General features: G+C 33.5%; 1 protein-coding gene across 3 annotated transcripts in view; it reads left to right on the forward strand.

The window, feature by feature from the left end:
- Positions 1–994: 994 nt before the first annotated feature.
- The window catches only part of LOC143249777 (DISP complex protein LRCH3-like), an 86,305-nt gene continuing 69,893 nt past the window's right edge, over positions 995–17,406 (forward strand). For 2 of the 3 annotated variants that reach the window (XM_076500181.1, XM_076500191.1), the window contains exon 1: positions 995–1,320. In XM_076500181.1, coding sequence (XP_076356296.1) covers positions 1,143–1,320 — 178 coding nt within the window. In that variant the 5' untranslated portion in view covers positions 995–1,142. The remainder of the gene's footprint in view (positions 1,321–17,406) is intronic. The other variant, XM_076500201.1, reaches the window with a different exon arrangement.

A 17,406-nucleotide genomic window follows, 5' to 3' on the forward strand; every position in this document is an offset into this window, starting at 1 on the left:
CAGACATTTTAATGCCAACTGTTGAACTGTTCTCATTTGAATTACTGTCGGTATTTCGTTCGATAGAAACTCATGGAATATTTACATACTACCTGGTGTTGGTTCCCAACCCGTAATAAAAAAATCCCTAAGATTAGCTAGTTGTTATTCGTCACGCTATTGGAAAACTAGTTACAGTTTAATAGGATTGACTACACAGATATATATGAAGACTGGAACTAGCAATCAAATGGTCGTTCAAGAGAAGAATTTACTTTCAAATTTTGAAACTTTCCCAACTTTCTTTGTTTTTCATGTTGAGGTCATATTGAGAATATCTTAGAATTCACTGCAAGGATTTACTTGAATATTGACAAAAACATGCAGATGATAGCTCAAAACATTGGGTGTGAAACTGTTTTATGCAGTTATTGTTTTCAGTTAAAATTTCGCAGGTAATTTACCTGCCATTTTATATTATGTCACAACTAAGCATTAAAATGAAATAACTTTAACAGATGTCGCAACGTGCTCAAGTTGTTACTGATACGAAATAACACGTGAAACTCATGCTTCCAGACATTTTAGGTTTTCGCTCCCTTCTTTCATTTATGTTTTTCATTGGACGGTTTTAATTTTGCGAATTTGTAACGCCAAAATCCGGTTCTCGGTCCGTTGCGGCTGACACAAAAATAAATAAACCAATGTGGATTTGCTATAAAATAAACAATACTTTCCTTCATAAATTGTAATTTAATAGAATTATTATAGCACTTCTCTCAGAATATTATATTATTAATACATTTCTACATTTGTAAATTAGATGGTAGTGATTTATTTGATATGTTTGGTGTATTTACCATAAAATATATAATAAATGAAAACATTGCACTGTAAGAAGGTTAGTTAAATTTATATTTTATTTTTTCTCTATTGTTGTTCTTATCTGTTCAATACGCAATAGATGACGCCATGGTAGAGTATTTTCCTCCGGAAACCCTGAAAATCTCCCGGCATCCTCAGCGATATTTGTGAGCAAATGTAATCAGGAATGGGCTAGATTATAGGTGAAATGGAGTAGCGTACTTAGAAATGTTGGTTATATTCTTGGTAAACAAATGTTAAGATTATGATGTGATATTTTTGAAAGTTTCGGCTTAATTATGGCGGTATGTGCATTGCCATTATCAAATCGGAGTGGTAATCATCAGTTAACCAAAACTTTAGAAAGAGTTCTTGAAGACGCACAGTTAACTGGAGAATTGAAACTTTGTGGAAGAAAATTAAAAGAATTTCCAAAAAATGCCCAAAAATATGATCTCAGTGATACTGTTTTAGCAGGTAAGAGAGTTAGAAAAATCACAGAATAGGACTTAATGTGGATATATTTCCGGTTTTAAGTGATTAATAGCATTTAAAAAAAAATCGCAGTCATTGATTTAAGTCGTAAATATAAAAAAATATTCTTAATTTTACGAATAAGCTAAAGTGATCATAACTTGTCATATCCAGTCCATTTCCATTGGTGAAAGTTTGAACTTACACTGATAGTTGAAAAAAAAAAGTTTTCAAAGTATATTCGTTTAGTTTAGACGAGTTGTTTACAAATTACTTTATAACTGTAATAAGTGTATTAGCATTAGCATTCCCAATTGTCAACACAACTGAATTTAATGATAGAGGATATTTTATGTACTATATCACCAGTATATATCGATGCAAAAAACAGTAGAAAGTAATTGTATTGAATGATTAATATGCATATAAATTTAGTTAATAAACAGTTTAAATACTATTTCATTATATAAACCATTAACTAAAAAAATTGTGTATAGATCTTTATTCCTTCAGTGTGTTTTAATACAATGCAAGTACGCTTGAAGAAGCAATAAAGTGATTTTAAAGACAAAAGCTGAAAAATTTCCTCATTTTGTTTCTTGAAGAAATAACTAATATGTACATGTACTATTCAAAAGCAGTGGAATGGGTCAATAAAACATATTAGGTGTTTGTATTATTTTTAGTAGTAGTGGACTTTGGTAAAATGCAATGTTGAAGTTCTTTTGCAGATGATGTGTTAACCAAAATTATAAAACTTGTATCTGTGCACATTTGCTTGAAAGAACAGATAACATTTAAACTAAAGGCAAAGAGCTATTCAGCTCACTAATATGAATTATTGCTTACAATAACATTTACCCTGTTTTTAAATGTAGCTCTTTATACCCTCATACTTATCTATATAAATTTAAATGACACTTTGCTACATCATTAATCAAGAAATTTTAAAAATTTGTAATTCTAACAAAAAAAAGTCTGTTAAAAAACAATTCTGCATTTACTCTAAGGTACTAAAAATTTAAACCAATTATCCTCATTGTTCAAAGTTGTACAGATGTATTAAAGAACAGATTTTGACCTTTGAGTTTGAAACACATTATCAAATGAGGGTTGGAACTCTCATTAGTATGGCCTTGCATAATTTACTGATGACATCATCGTAACTACTATTTTATATTTGATTGAAACCCTTTTATTTGACATTTAATACGTACAAATGCTATCTGGAAGACTTTATAAGTATATAAAGTAATTTTATATTACACAAACACTGTTTTTGATCAATAAAAAGAACTCTAGCTAGCTAATGTAAAACAATTACAGTTCAAAGCAGATTAACAATCATAGAGCCCCTTTAACATAAAATTTTTGATTAATTAAACAAACCTAATAAATATAGCAATGAATGAACATTGAAACAGAACAGAGTAACAATAACAGTTCAGTTGGAAGGTAATTTTGAACCATTAACAAAAAGGTACAGGAGCAAGTCTTGTTATCAGTTACTTTTTAACTTCATTGTTGATTAAATAAACATATTTTTTTTATATGGAGGGCAAGTAAAAGCTCACTATTTCTCATATTTTTAGCATTAAAATTATTAGTGTCAGCATATATTCCATATCTCATAATTACAAATGTATGAAACCCTTCATTCAGAGTGTTTTCAAAAAGTAGACCTTTCTTTATCAGGGTCAAACTGTTTCATACTTATTTTGCCATAACACGTATATTGTACACTAGGTTTTCAGTACATTTTATTGAAACAGTTTGTCTACTAAGTATACCCTCCTGTACTCCACCATAATAGTCTGCTCCAAAGGATGAAAAACCTGCTAAGTATAGTGTTTTGATAGTGTTTAATATATAAACTTTTGGTTAAAGAATGGTTATTATACAAATCAAAGATTGGAGTTTTGATTCAAGTGGCATTTATATCACTTTTCATACATTATCAGACAGTTTCTGTTAACAAAAGTAAAAAAAAATCTGACACTGCTTGAATTATTTCTGCTGAACCTTTGAATGATTAGAATCATCTTGAAATTCTTGACTAGAAAATGAACCTTCAAACACAGCCATAAAATGTTGTATTTCAATTTTCATTCTGTATCTGAAATGTCCTGGAAAGATTTCAAAGTCCTTAACAATATTGAAGCTTTGACTGTGGGTTCTTCTAATGCTTTTTTCTCTAGATTGAAAAAGTCCAAAACTTCAAGGTCTCCTCCCCCAGTAATCTTCATTTTTTGTAACAAGTTTTAGCTCAAAATTAAAATTGCAGAGTGTAACTTTATGCATATTACTGAAGTATGTTGGCTTTAACAAAGTCTTGGAAATTGGATAAATTTTTATAACCAGTGCTCAAAAGAAATAAAAACAGTTGACATATCTCTTATTTAATGTGGCAAACAAAGTTTTATATGGTAATTAATATTTTGCCCTTGAATAACATGTTTAGTGTAATTTATGTGGTTCTTAATCACATTTCTTAATATTCAGGGTCTTGTGTAGGTTGTTTTTAAGTCCTCTACTCTTTCTATTAAATATCTAACGAGACAATGAGATAATTAACATTTAGGTAAGAGAATTGTTGGATGTCAAGAAGTCTCTTACAATGAAAATATTATCTCTTGGGACTTCTAGTTAATGTTTATGTATCTACTCCCTGTTGTATATACAGCAAACAATTCTCTTAGCTTTACCACTTGAAACAGAATGTTTAATAATTATATTGACTGATACTCTTGAGATTTTTTTCTTCATGCACAAAATTAAGAGGACTGCTGTATAAATTACATGTGTAATTTTTATTTTGTTTACTGACATACATAATTTTATCATTAAAGGACATTTATCTAGTACAAACTTCACTGTAAAAATTTGCACCATCATTTCAGTTAGTCAGATATCCAGGTATAAGATTTTTATATCAGCTGCATTCTTAACCAGTTTCCAGATAAATAACCTCAAAACATTAACAAGTTAGTAAAGCACGATCTTTCCTTTACAAAGCTATGCTGGCTGACTGACAAAAGAACTTAATCGAGTGATCCTGCAAATAATTTTTTCTCAGATTTTCTAAACTTTTTCCTGACAGGCTCCCCGCTAGTACAGCGGTATGTCTCCGGATTTACAATGCTAAAATCAGGGGTTCGATTCCCCTCAGTGGGCTGAGCAGATAGCCCGATGTGGCTTTGCTATGAGAAAAAACACAAACACAATTTTCCTGACAGCAAAACCAAACTATAGTAACTGGCATAAAGCTTCTTGGAAAATGCTTATCCCACATTTAAAAAACCTGGAGTAATATTGGCTACATTCCAGTCTTCTGACACTTGTCCTCTTTCCTGTCCAATGATCTATTAGAACTGAAGTAACAGTTAAAACCCTATGGCAGACATGATCAGGTCCAAGATTCTTATCTATTTCCAAATGCTTAGATTTATATCTGTTAAGCTTCAGACCCTAATCCTTACTGCACACTCCTGAAACAATGTCTCCAAACAAGTTCTCAGGTTCAGAAGTCCAGCCAACATCCTTCCTATCAAAAACTGATAAGAAAGCATCATTGTACATTTAGCATTATTTTTCAAGTTCAGTATACTACTGACAAACAAGTAAAAATAAATAATGTTTTTTTGGATACAAGTATTTTCTAATAAATTTAGGAATGATGTCTATGAAATGTTAAATGAAAATTTTTAAGAAAAGGCTTTTTTTTAATGACTATAAAGAAACAAACAAACATTTACTGGTAATGCATAGGAAATTAAATTTTTGTTATGGAAAAATTATGTTAGATTAACTAGGATTATTGTGTACAGTTTTGGTCTCTGTATTTATGAAAGATATTGACTTATTGAAAAGAATTTATAATATTTTAGAGAAATGCTAGAGTGATTCCAGGGATGGATTATTTTATATTTATAAAAAAATATCTTTAATGCATTTTCTTTTCAATCAATATAATAAAGGCTTTTGCTTCTTTTGTGCTATGTTCTGAAAAGGATATAATGAAAAAACACAAGTTGTTTTGTAACAGGGTTATTAATTTAAAAAATGATTAACCATCAGCAGTAGTGCAAATTAACAATTTGCAGTAGCTGAAGAGATGAATCAGTGATGTCTTGAAAATAAAGCATGTGTTCAAATTCAAACTTTTCTCCAAAGTGTACAAGCAAAGACAACCTAAAAGAACCAAATGGTCTCCTGTTGTTTGCAAGTTTTCTATGCTTGTTATTTAATTTTGATGTTTCTGTGATAAACTGTACATGGGTACATATGGTATGAATATCAGGATTTAATATACTTGATGTTTGCAGTATAGGTACCTGTTTATATATCTGTATATTCAGTTTTTACTTTTCTTTATGTCTTACACATATGTCATAATACACATTTGAGCTGCATGGCATATCTAGGCTAACTATCAAGAACTTGCTATGTTAAGAGTATAGGATCAACTGGTCTGGTGTGTTGCCAAGGTAATTAACAGGCCTCTGCAATGCAGTTTTGTCAGTAGTATGGTTATAAATACTGTGCCCAAGTGGTTTGTCATTAGTGGTAATAAAATAGCTGTAACATAAGCTGTAAATAGTTTGTTTCTACATTGATCTTACTTTTTCCATGATCAACACAAATGTTAAGCCTGTTGACTTCTAGTGTTTACACTATTTAAATGATACTTTTAACAATTTTTTTTTGTATTATAGATGCTATGAGCAATGGGGTACTATAGATGTTATTCAGTGATGTCGGAGAAACCCACTTGTTGAGAAATTTATATGCAAAAACGGCTCATTTGGGTTGAGAAAATATTTTATTTGTGAACCTGACGATGACCGAAGAAGGTCGAAACGTTGTTCGCTCTTCTATATAAAATATTTTCTCAACCCAAACGAGCCGTTTTTGCATATAAATATAGATGTTATTGATCCAGGGACTTGAGGCTTAGATATATTTGTATTTATTAACATTTATTGCATTAAATAATCAATTATAATGTGGTTAAAGTTCATTTTAAAGAAAAATATTGTTGCTGATAGCAGTCCTGAAGTTTCAACTGTGTGTGTGTGAAATAATTGTCATAACTTTTTCAGAAGAACTACAATGATCGTTAAGACTAATAATAAATAGTTTTAATGATGAATAAAAGGCAAACTATGAAAAACTGGTATGCCCACTCTGCCCTAGGTCATCATTGCTAGTAATGTTTCTAGTCATTTACTAGTTCATTCAAAAATAAGGCTGAGGCTTAATTGAGTGGGAACACCACTTGAAAGAGTTGCTGTCAATGTGCTTGGTCTTCTGTTACAGTCTAAAAGTGAGAATAAATGCCTCATGGTGATAACAGACTATTTCACCAAATGGCCTGGATCATTTTTTTTATAGAAATCCAACATTTTACACTGTTGACTGATCAAGTATATTTCCCAATTTACTAGCCAACAGACATTTTTAGCATTTGTTAAATATCAGTTTTCTTTTGAGAATAAGAAATGTCAATCCAGAATTTTTTTATTTCTATTTTCTTACCAAGAGAAAAGATATATAAAAAACTACCTGAAGAATATAATCTTTTGTATTTTTGGTTGAATGTTAAGCTTTGAATTATATGTTCCTTTCACTTTTGCTTCAGTTTTGTGATCTTTATTTTATCCTCTCCAAGTTCTTAACTCTGTAAATTGTGTATGTTAACTTAAACTAGTTCACTACAACACAATGTAGGGTCTTCATTTAACTTCAAAAGTAGTTTTATTTTATTTCTGTTATTTTAACTAATTCACTTAGATTTTTTTAAACTGTTGCTTAAGTTTGTTTTAATCTGTTGCTGTTCAAAATACGTACAATATACACTATGCACATTGGTTGTTTCTTAATAAATTGACATTTGTATTTGTTGGTTTAACCATTCCTTTTCTCTTGCCATTAAAAAAACTTGTGTGTACACCCTGTTATCTTATAAATTACATCTGCCTTTGTATTACCATTATTTAACGAAAATACCACAGAATGGTATCCATTAACTTTTATTTCAAATTTCAGTTGTTACTTTTTCAAATACTGTTATATTAATTATTTGCAAGTAGTAGTAAGAAATGCCCTTGGTGATTTAGCTGTAAGATCTAGGGCTTGTGTTAAAATTATTTACCTATTCATGGTGGGCACAGTGCATACAACCCATTTTGTAGCTTTGTGCTTAAAAACAAATATTAGTTGTTTTAGTGGATTGCACTGTGGTGAAATGTGTTTAATTATACAGTTTAAAAAATAAATAATAGAAATACCCAAATCATAAAAACAAACAAGTTGTAAAAATTAAATATTTTTCTGGTATTGTAAATCAGAAACGTGGAAATAAAAGATTCCTCCATAAATGGCAAAATATTTTAAAAACATTGTCATATTTATAGTTTAAGAAGTTATTTCTATAAATGTCGAATTGTTAGACATTAAGTATATTGTCGTTGAAACAAGACTAGCCATTCTTGATGACGAAAAACCCACTTATAAGAAAAATGTATCCCAACGGTTGGTATGGGTGTTAACACTTTTATTGATAAGAAGAGAACAATGTTTCGACCTTTCTAGGCCATCTTCAGGTCAACAGGAAGAGAGTTTGACACTGACCGTTGCCGTGTACATTTCTTAGGGACAAGAGTATAAACGTGTACGGCCATACGAACATTATACAGGAACTACGTCACACGTTTTATTCTGTCTTATTGCAGTAAGGTAAACGGAGTGAGACCGCTAATAGAAGGATATAACGACCTATGTTTAAGAGAGGTAACTGAGGACAGCACTAGTAAACTGTGCACGCCCTCTTTGATAAGTTCCGCGTTCATACAACATACTGATAAAGCCTTTAGGGTCTCAAACTTCTTCCTGATAGCATTTTGTGACTAGTATAAAAGAGTAGTAGTTAGTTTTCAAGCTCCCTAAGGCCTAAACAGAAAAGTACCGAAATGCACTATATCATCTCAGTAACAGTCAAAAAGTAACTAAAAATAACTTACTTCAACTAGTATTGTTTATTTAATAAAAACTAACAAAGAATATGTTAAAACTTAAGTTAACCGAATAGAAAAAAAAAGCTAATTCTCTGAAAGTTAAACTTTGAAAACTACAGTTTCTACTTAAAAGATACTTTCAATATTTTGTGGAACGTTACTGCCCTAAACGCGTTGAGCTGTATGTATATAAAAAGGACGAAAATTATAAGCCAGATTAAAACAACCGAAAAAGATAAGTCTATGTATTACCTGTTCCTTTCACGCTCGGTTTTTAATGAACATGAAGAAAAATGTAAATTGAATCTATGAAAAAAGTTAAACGAACATTATTAAACCGACAAAACTACGTAGTGTTTCATTCAGTTTTGCGTTCGGGCACATGGAGATTCTTATTGGGTATCCTAGAGCACAGCGAGGCGATAATTTTTGACGCATGCTTCTGATCGAACATAATTTGTTCCATAAAGACACTTATCTATTGTTACAAATGTTCTAGAAAGTTACAAAACACTGTTCCCTTACCCGAACGGGTTACAAGTGCATTTCGTTACGATTCGAGCATTTTAATTGTCAAATCTGTTAAGTTTTTTTTTTTTTAAAAAAAAGGCCGCCGCTTTAGACGTTTGCTGGTGATTGGCTGTTCAGTATAAAGATAAATACAACAAAGAGTGTCATGTAAGTTACCTTTAGAAGCTGGTGCTGGTATATGTAGCTGTCGTAGTTATGTTTCTTTCTAATACAGATTAACTGACATATTGAACTTTGATTAAAAATATTTTTCAGTGTAAACGCCAAACAGTAGATCTTGATATACTGCATATTGTAAATTAGAATGTATCTTACGTCATGTATTATGTGGTTGTATTGCGTGTTTATATAGAAAAAAAATCAAATTGGCTTAGGTTCTTCGTAAATTTTTCGACGCAATGAATAACTTACTAAATGAGAGGTTGAATCTGTAGAAGGTCACCTGCTGGATGGGTTATCATGTCTACAGTCTTTTTATATAAAAGTTTGTCGTTGGCACTGAACTTTGCCCTCTTTTTTTGTTTTATTACGGTTGAGGTTATCAACCGTTTACAAACAATCATCTTTTATCTGAGGGTTAGACTCTTATCATATTTCTGCTTGTGGGTTTTTAACTCGCAGATACTTAGATACTCGTTAATAACAGGTAGTTCAAGATTTAAGTTGTAGGAGGGTACATGAGGCATTTCTTCCAGTAGTGACAAGAAGAGCGTCTACCATATACCGTGGTTAAATAAATAAAATGGAACTGATGATAGGTCGAAGACTAACCTGATTATTAAATTGAGATGCACCATTCGGCTGCTATCGTAAGTCGGTCTTTAGACTGGAGATGATTGCCAGCGTGAATCTGGAGAAATATTACGACACTTAAAATGATAGAATCTGTATAGACTTTTCAACTGCAGTTGTAGTTGGATTATGGTCAAGTTTTGTTGACTTCTGCTGAAACAAAATTCGAAACCGAGCTAGGATAGGTGTTCACAAGTAATATGGTTTTAATCTTTGAACTTTAGTAAATATTGTGCAGTTGTTTCTTAATAGCAAGTGCGTGTTGTATCTGTGAATTATATGCTAATTCCAAAATATTCCTGTCGTAAGCCTGATACAGCACAACGTTGTATTATATGCATGTGTACGCAGTACTACACACTCATATATAAATTATAATTACCATGCTCTGGGTGGGGTTATTCTAAGTGACGTATTCTGTCGTTGGGCGAGTTCTTTTGGGGTATATGTTAAAAAGAATGCTAAGTCCAGTTCTTGTAACGATAAGAAGTAATTTATTTCTACAATAATATTTGCTACAGGCTACGTTTACTTTGAATAAAGAAGCGTGGTTGATTTAATCTTTTACATATAGTAATGCGTTTTCCAAATGTTTTATTTCGCCATTGATACTCTTTCCTGCCCCAGTGGGTTCGAATCCCTGTCACACCAAACTGCTCGCCCTTTTATCCATGGAGACGTTATAATGTGACGGTCAACTCCACTATTCGTTGGTAAAAGAGTGGCTCAAGAGATGGCGGTGGGTGGTAATGAGTAGCTGCCTTCCCTCTGGTCCTGCACTGCTAAATTAGGGACGGCTAGCGCAGATAATCCTCATGTAGCTTTTGGTGAAATTCAAAAACAAAACCAATCCTGTCTTAGTGATGATATTTTCTATCTCGTTGATGTCTTTTTATACTTCTTAATTTTTGCCATTGCAACTTGTCTGTCCGTGTTCAGTCTTGTTATTGTAATATCTCTTCACGTCTCCAGTTGTTTCACTAATCTCGTCTTCAATCTGATTTATTTATGATTTAATTCTTCGAGTATTACATCTCTCTCTTAACTGTTTTAAATTTCTGTCTCTTATCTCTAATATATGATGATTTGATCTTGTATATCAGTGTAACTGCTGAATGGCTTGACCGGTAGCAGTGTTAGTGGTATCATGACTGTTTACTATCTTCACGTGGATTTGTCGAATTATCTGAATGCATAGTGATATGACATTTAAAATTAGATTATTCATTTATAAATGTATCTCGGAGGACAGAAGAGCCTTGGTTCCGAAAGATTGATTCGTGTAGGGGTACGTGAAGTAAAGTAGAGAAGTTTCAGAGAATTCTTGTTCAATTGAAACAATGAAACAAACAAGATTTCATATAAATTGTGTAAAGATACAGCAAGCAGAGTATATAATATGAGGTATGGGAAGTTTACGAGGCATATTATGTGTTGCATACATTTTACCCAGTTATTTAATAATAATAGCAATGCATTAATATGAATTTTTTTTTATTTCTTAGTTGATTTATTTTATTAGCTAGCAAAGGAGCAATAATATGCCCTTCTATCTTCAATCAGAAGTAGAAAGAAAATTGAGTATAACTGATAGTTATTTTGATGAAAAATTTGTTTTTCATTATTATTATTTGAAGACACGTCCATGGATGAAGCGTAAATTTGTTATTTTGTTTGTACAATTGTACGATTTATCAGAGCTACATATGTGTAAGATAGAGAAATAATTACCAAAAGTAAACAACCATAGTTCAAGTGTATCTATTGGTTGTTGGCAGACTTGTCCAGTGAAGTAGCCAAAACTCTTGCTTATTTATTATTAAACCCTGAGTACTGATCGATCGAGAAACTGTTACATGACGAAATGCCCTGTAATCTCTATTTAAATTGAGTTCTCGGCTAAGACGGTGAATATTCCTTTTTTTTTATCATATTTGTTTGGAAAATGTTTCTTAAAATGTGCGTGTGTTTTATAGAAAAATCACATAAGGCCATCTGCTGTGTTCACTTGACGGGAATTGAATCCGTGATTTTGGCGTTGTAAATTTGTAGACTTCACGCTATATCACCGGGGTCCCATTTCTTAAAATATTGTTCGCCACTTTTTTGTCTGATTCACTGTATTTTTTGTGTGCCCAGCAGTTATTGATTTGTTATACAATATTGTATAGTGATAAACAAACTTTGAATGTTAAGATATGTATATATACAAAACGATGCTCTTCTTCCCGATGGTTCAGCAAGTAAATATGAGGCTAAAGGTAGAGTTTCGATACCTGCGATAGACAAAACACAGGTAGCCCATTGTGTGGTTTTGTGCTTCAATAACGCACACCTAATGACACCAAGCGGGGCAGCAGGTAATTGTTTAATCGTGACTAGCCTATTGGATATGCAAGACTGTTTGATGTAGGTGTTATTGTTTAATTTATTTCGTGAGTTGATATTTAATTACTTTTTTATATAAAAAAAAATGTTAAAAAGTTTATCATTTTAAACGTGATATTTATGACAAGTTTGGTTGCGTAACTTAAGAGTCTTACGAGGTGTGTGTGGTTCAATTGTTGTAGCATTGTTGACGCCAAGTTACACGAACCTTCAGTATTTTTCTTGTTACCTTAAATGAATATTGTGGAATATACAGCACCACCGCTCGCGTAGTTTATAGAATATTCTGAGCCTCAGTAATCAACATACGAATATAGACGACCAAATGAGTACAAGTCAATTAGAAATAAAGAAGCAGAGAAAAAAGTGAAAGTTCAGTCAGAAAAAAGCTAGAAAACGTGATGTTAGCCGGCATGTGAATGATTAGCTGTAAGAGTCGATATTTAAAGTGTTTCACAGTTTGACAGATATAAGAATAATAATTTATCTTGTCAGAAGGTGTTCTGAAGTAATTGAACCAGCTTGTGTGAACGTTGACGAAAAGGAGACAATTATTTTAAAGTTCAGGATACAACTATGGTAACCGGCGGGGTAGTATAAGTGAATTATTTACTGATACTATTGTGATAAGAGTAGAGTAAAATATACTCTTCAAAAAAAGAAACGCAAAAGGCAAAATATGAGACAAATTGTTAACATGTTTATTCCGGGTAGTTCTGTATGACATGTGTGAAACTTTGCACATTCACTGCTGAACATCCAAAGTCTGCAAAGGTGAAGTCCACGCTCACTAGGTGAAGTTTAACGTCACTCAACGTCAATACGAGTATGCCCCCGTGAGCATCAATAACTGCTTGGCATCTCCTGCCCATGGAAGCGATGAGATGACGAATCACATCCTGTGGAATAGCTGTCCACTCAGCCTGCAAAGCTGCTGCAAGCTGAGGTAGAGTCTACGGTTGAGGTTGTCGCCGTCGCAGACGTCGGTCCAACTCGTCCCAAAGATGTTCGATGGGGTTTAAATCTGGTGATCTGGAGGGCTAGGGAAGAACGTTGATGTTGTGGTGTCTTAAGAAGACAGTGATGAGTCAGGCTGTGTGAGGACGGGCGTTGTCATGTTGAAAAACGTCGTTGACGTTCACCATGATGGGTTGCACATGGAGCCTAAGGATCTCGTAGACGGTTGCGTACGGTCTGATCGGAAATCCTACGCAGCCCTGGTATGGTTGAGGCAGTATACGTCGCAGTGGTGGTCCTATCCCGAAGGTGACGTAACCGGATGTTGCGATCTTGTGCGGGCGTAGTCACACGAGGTCTGCCAGATCATGGACGGTCACGAGTTGATCCATGTTGTTGGTGATGATTCCATAGCCTTGTGAAGGTGCTTGGGTGGACATTCACAGCTCTGGCAACATCTGATCGAGATTCGCCTGCTTCCAGCGACCAATGGCGTTGTTGCGTTGTGCTTCAGTCAGTCTTGGCGTAACTTATTGCGTGTCGGTGGCTTAACACTGAGCTATGGAAAATGAGAACCCGTCACTTTTATAGGGATTTCGCACATGTTGCACTTGCAGAACATGCAGATCTCTCAAACAAATTTATTAGACACGCATGCGTTTTGGCGAAAAATCCGATGTTTTCCTCCGTTTTCAAAGTGCACAACTTTTATTGTCATTTTGGTCTGACAATCAGTGCCTTAACACGTGTAACATCACATACTCTGAGCTTGTAACGTTATTACATATATTTCTCTTTAAAATAACAAAAATATCCCTTTTGCGTTTCTTGTTTTGAAGAGTATATTTAGTTTTGTCAATTGGATTCTAAAGTGATTGAATGAGACAGTGGACTTTTGACAAGAAAAGAGAATTATTTAGAGTTGTTGATACAACTGTGATATCAACTGTGTAAAGAATTTTTGTACACACGTTTGACTTGTTTTGAATATATTTTAAAACATGTGGATTGTGTGCTGTTTGTTTATTGTTCGAATTTATCACTAACAAGTTGCAAACGCCTTCTCTAGAATAATCACACCCTGACATTGCCATTGAATGACTGTCAGCAGACTTAAATAAGTCTAAGAGGAGTGTCCGAAAAGCTCGTGGCCCGACAACTATTAAAGTAAAAAGACACTGGCTCAACTTTGATTTGTATTTTAACATAATCTCTTTTCCCGAGTTTATACACTTGCACTTGCAGAGTTCTAAGGCCTCTATGTACTTCTGAAAGACTGGATGGCATGTAAGAAATCATCATTACTCACAACTTGTTGAGTCATTCGAAGTCACTATCTTGGATAACGTTCAAAGCAACGCGCTATTCGTGAGCTGGAGCGTTGTCCAGGTGGAAGAGAACACCCTTTTTTGAACAACCATCTTCTCTTTTCTTTTATTTCTTGACTTGAATTGTTTATTAAAAATGCACAGTAATCTCCTGTAACGGTTTGACCCTTTTCAAATAACTAGTAAAACGCCCTTGGTATCCCCAAAATATGACGCCATGAACTTCCCAGCAGAGAGTTGTGACAAACTTTTCTGAGATGGGTGAACTTTGGTGTTTACATCGCAAACTTAGTATCATTTTTGTTTCTGGATCGAAGTAATAAGCTCATAGTTGGGAATCTATTGAAAAAACATTTGGAGTAGATGTTCGCTTTTAACAATTCAGATAGGTTTCTGTTTAGGTGGCAACATTTTTGGAACCCATCTGACACTAATTTACTCATGTCCAAACTGTAACTAAAAATGCTTGCCACAATACTCTTACAGATTCATGCTTCCTCTGCTAACTTCCTTATGGTAATTCTTCTATCTTATATAACCAGATCATGAACTCAGTATGCAGATTCTCTTATGATCATCTCGGATCATCTTCACATGATTCTAAACCGTACTTAAACTCAACACACCACTTTTTGATATGCTGGAAAAACTTTTTTCTAATGTTGTTTCCTTGTCTTGATTGATTTCTTGTAATGTTACATTCTTTTTAATAAACTATTTTATCACGGTACGAAGTTCCATCTTCATGACGTCTGACGCTTCTTATATCTTTCTTTCAAACTTCACAATACAAAATAAGCTTGTTAAATTATATGTTACGTGTTGTTTACTCATTTCATAAGAAGGTTTAAACTTAAATTTTGAGAAAAATCGGACATTCCAGCTTTAGTCGTGCCACGAATTTCTCGAACAATCTCCGTAGTTTCTCGCGGTGTTTTTGAGAACCTGTGTCAAATTTTAGAAAATACTGTATTAATTAATTACAATACAAAATAATAACAATATTTGTATAAAATGATCTAATAAAGAAAAATTTAAAAATGCAATTCGAAATATAGAATTGTGAGTACAGTAATTATGTACTAGTTTAATCTATTGTCCCCTGATGGGACAGTGGTAAGTTTATGCACTTACAACACTACAATTCAGGATTCGATTCCCCGCGGTGTAGACAGTAGCTAGACCAATGTGGTTTTGTTCTAAGAAACAATTTAACTTGCAAAAGGTTTGTTATTGCATTAGGGGTTAATTTTTTATTATGTTACAGAAAATGAGCGCACGTGCGTACAGGTACAAAATATTTCTTATTTTGGTTACCTATTCTAAGAGCGTGAGTTACGCCTTTAGTAAAGTTCAGGATTTCGAAGCTGGAGAATAGGGTTTGAATTCATGCGATACCACAAAATGTTGTCTTCAGTATAAGCTGTTGGTATGTTATAAGAGTGACAATTAATCTCTTAGTGTAATTGGTTGGTAATAGACTGCTGCTGAGGTCAGTTGATCAGATTTAGGGATAATGACAAGTAGCCTTAGTGGCTTTACTCTAAATACAAATAGTTCATTTAAGTAAAACGTGTATTAACGGTTAAGAATATATTTCTTTATTATTGTAACGCTACAAAATTGGCTATCTGCGTAGAACTATACCCCGAATCTTAACGTTATAAATCCGGGATGACCACTACTAGGCATAATGTACAATCTTAACTCATGATTCTGTTAACCCATCATCCAATTTATAATTTTGCCAGGCAGTACCTTATTGGGTGACTAAATTTGGCATTGCACTTCTGATAGCCAAAAATACGTAAGTACCATTATATATATAAAAAAGGAAGTAAATGTAGGGACAGCTAAAATCATTACTTAAAAAAAAGAATGCAAACAAGATAGTGAGGATAGTATTTGCATCATCCCTACATAAATACTATATTACATTATTACAGTACAGAATAACAACAAAATATATGGGCCTGGCATGGCCAAGCGTGTTAAGGCGTGCAACTCGTAATCTGAGGGTCGCGGGTTCGCATCCCCATCGCGCCAAACATGCTCGCCCTCCCAGCCGTGGGGGCGTTATAATGTGACGGTCAATCCCACTATTCGTTGGTAAAAGAGTAGCCCAAGAGTTGGCGGTGGGTGGTGGTAATTAGCTGCCTTCTCTCTAGTCTTACACTGCTAAATTAGGGACGGCTAGCACAGATAGCCCTCGAGTAGCTTTGTGCGAAATTCAAAAAACAAACAAACAAACAAAATATATTTATAGAAAATTATCTAAGAAATAGAAATATGAAATTGCGAGTACGGTAACTATAGTTTGGTTTTATCTGCTGTCCACCGTATTGTAAAGTTTTGACGACCTGTTAAGGAAATATTTAAATAACAGTTCTAGCTGCCCCTACGTAGACAGTTTTACCTGCCACCTCACCTGCCTGATGACGACATTTTGAAGAAAGCAACTCCAGCTTTAAAACGTATTCTTCTTTAGAACGACTTTTATTTGCTTATTTAAGACTGCATGAAGTGTTTTAAAATTAAAGGATGTTTGCCCTGAAAATTGATATTTGACTTCTTTAATGTTTCACCATCCATTATGCACTAAATTTGTCTTTATAAACTTGCGCTTTCAACTCCGTTTGAAATATTTGTTTCTACAATAAAACTTTTTATGTACTATTTTGTTAGAAAATATGTGTATTGTCCGGTATTTCGCATGACATTCACAAAAACAATCTTTCTGTAGAGATTATCCATTATTTGAGTGAGTGTGTGTGTGTTTTATGTATCACCCAGAGTTGGCTGTCACGATTACTGTAATTGCTCCATCACACCAAACGTGTTCGCCCTTTCAGCTGTGAGGGCGTTATAATGTGACGGTCAATTCCACTATTCGTCGTTAAAAGAGTAACCCAAGAGTTGGCGGTGGGTGATGATGAGTAGCTGCCTTCCGTCTACTCTTACATTGCTAGCGCAAATAACCTTCGTACAGTGTTGCGCGAAATTAAAAAAACAACAAATAAACTGTAATTGCTTATGTGCTAACTGAAACTTTTTGACAGGGTACATGCCCTATTTTT

The sequence above is a fragment of the Tachypleus tridentatus genome, chromosome 1 (genome assembly GCF_004210375.1).
Source record: "Tachypleus tridentatus isolate NWPU-2018 chromosome 1, ASM421037v1, whole genome shotgun sequence".
NCBI classification, from domain to species: domain Eukaryota; kingdom Metazoa; phylum Arthropoda; class Merostomata; order Xiphosura; family Limulidae; genus Tachypleus; species Tachypleus tridentatus.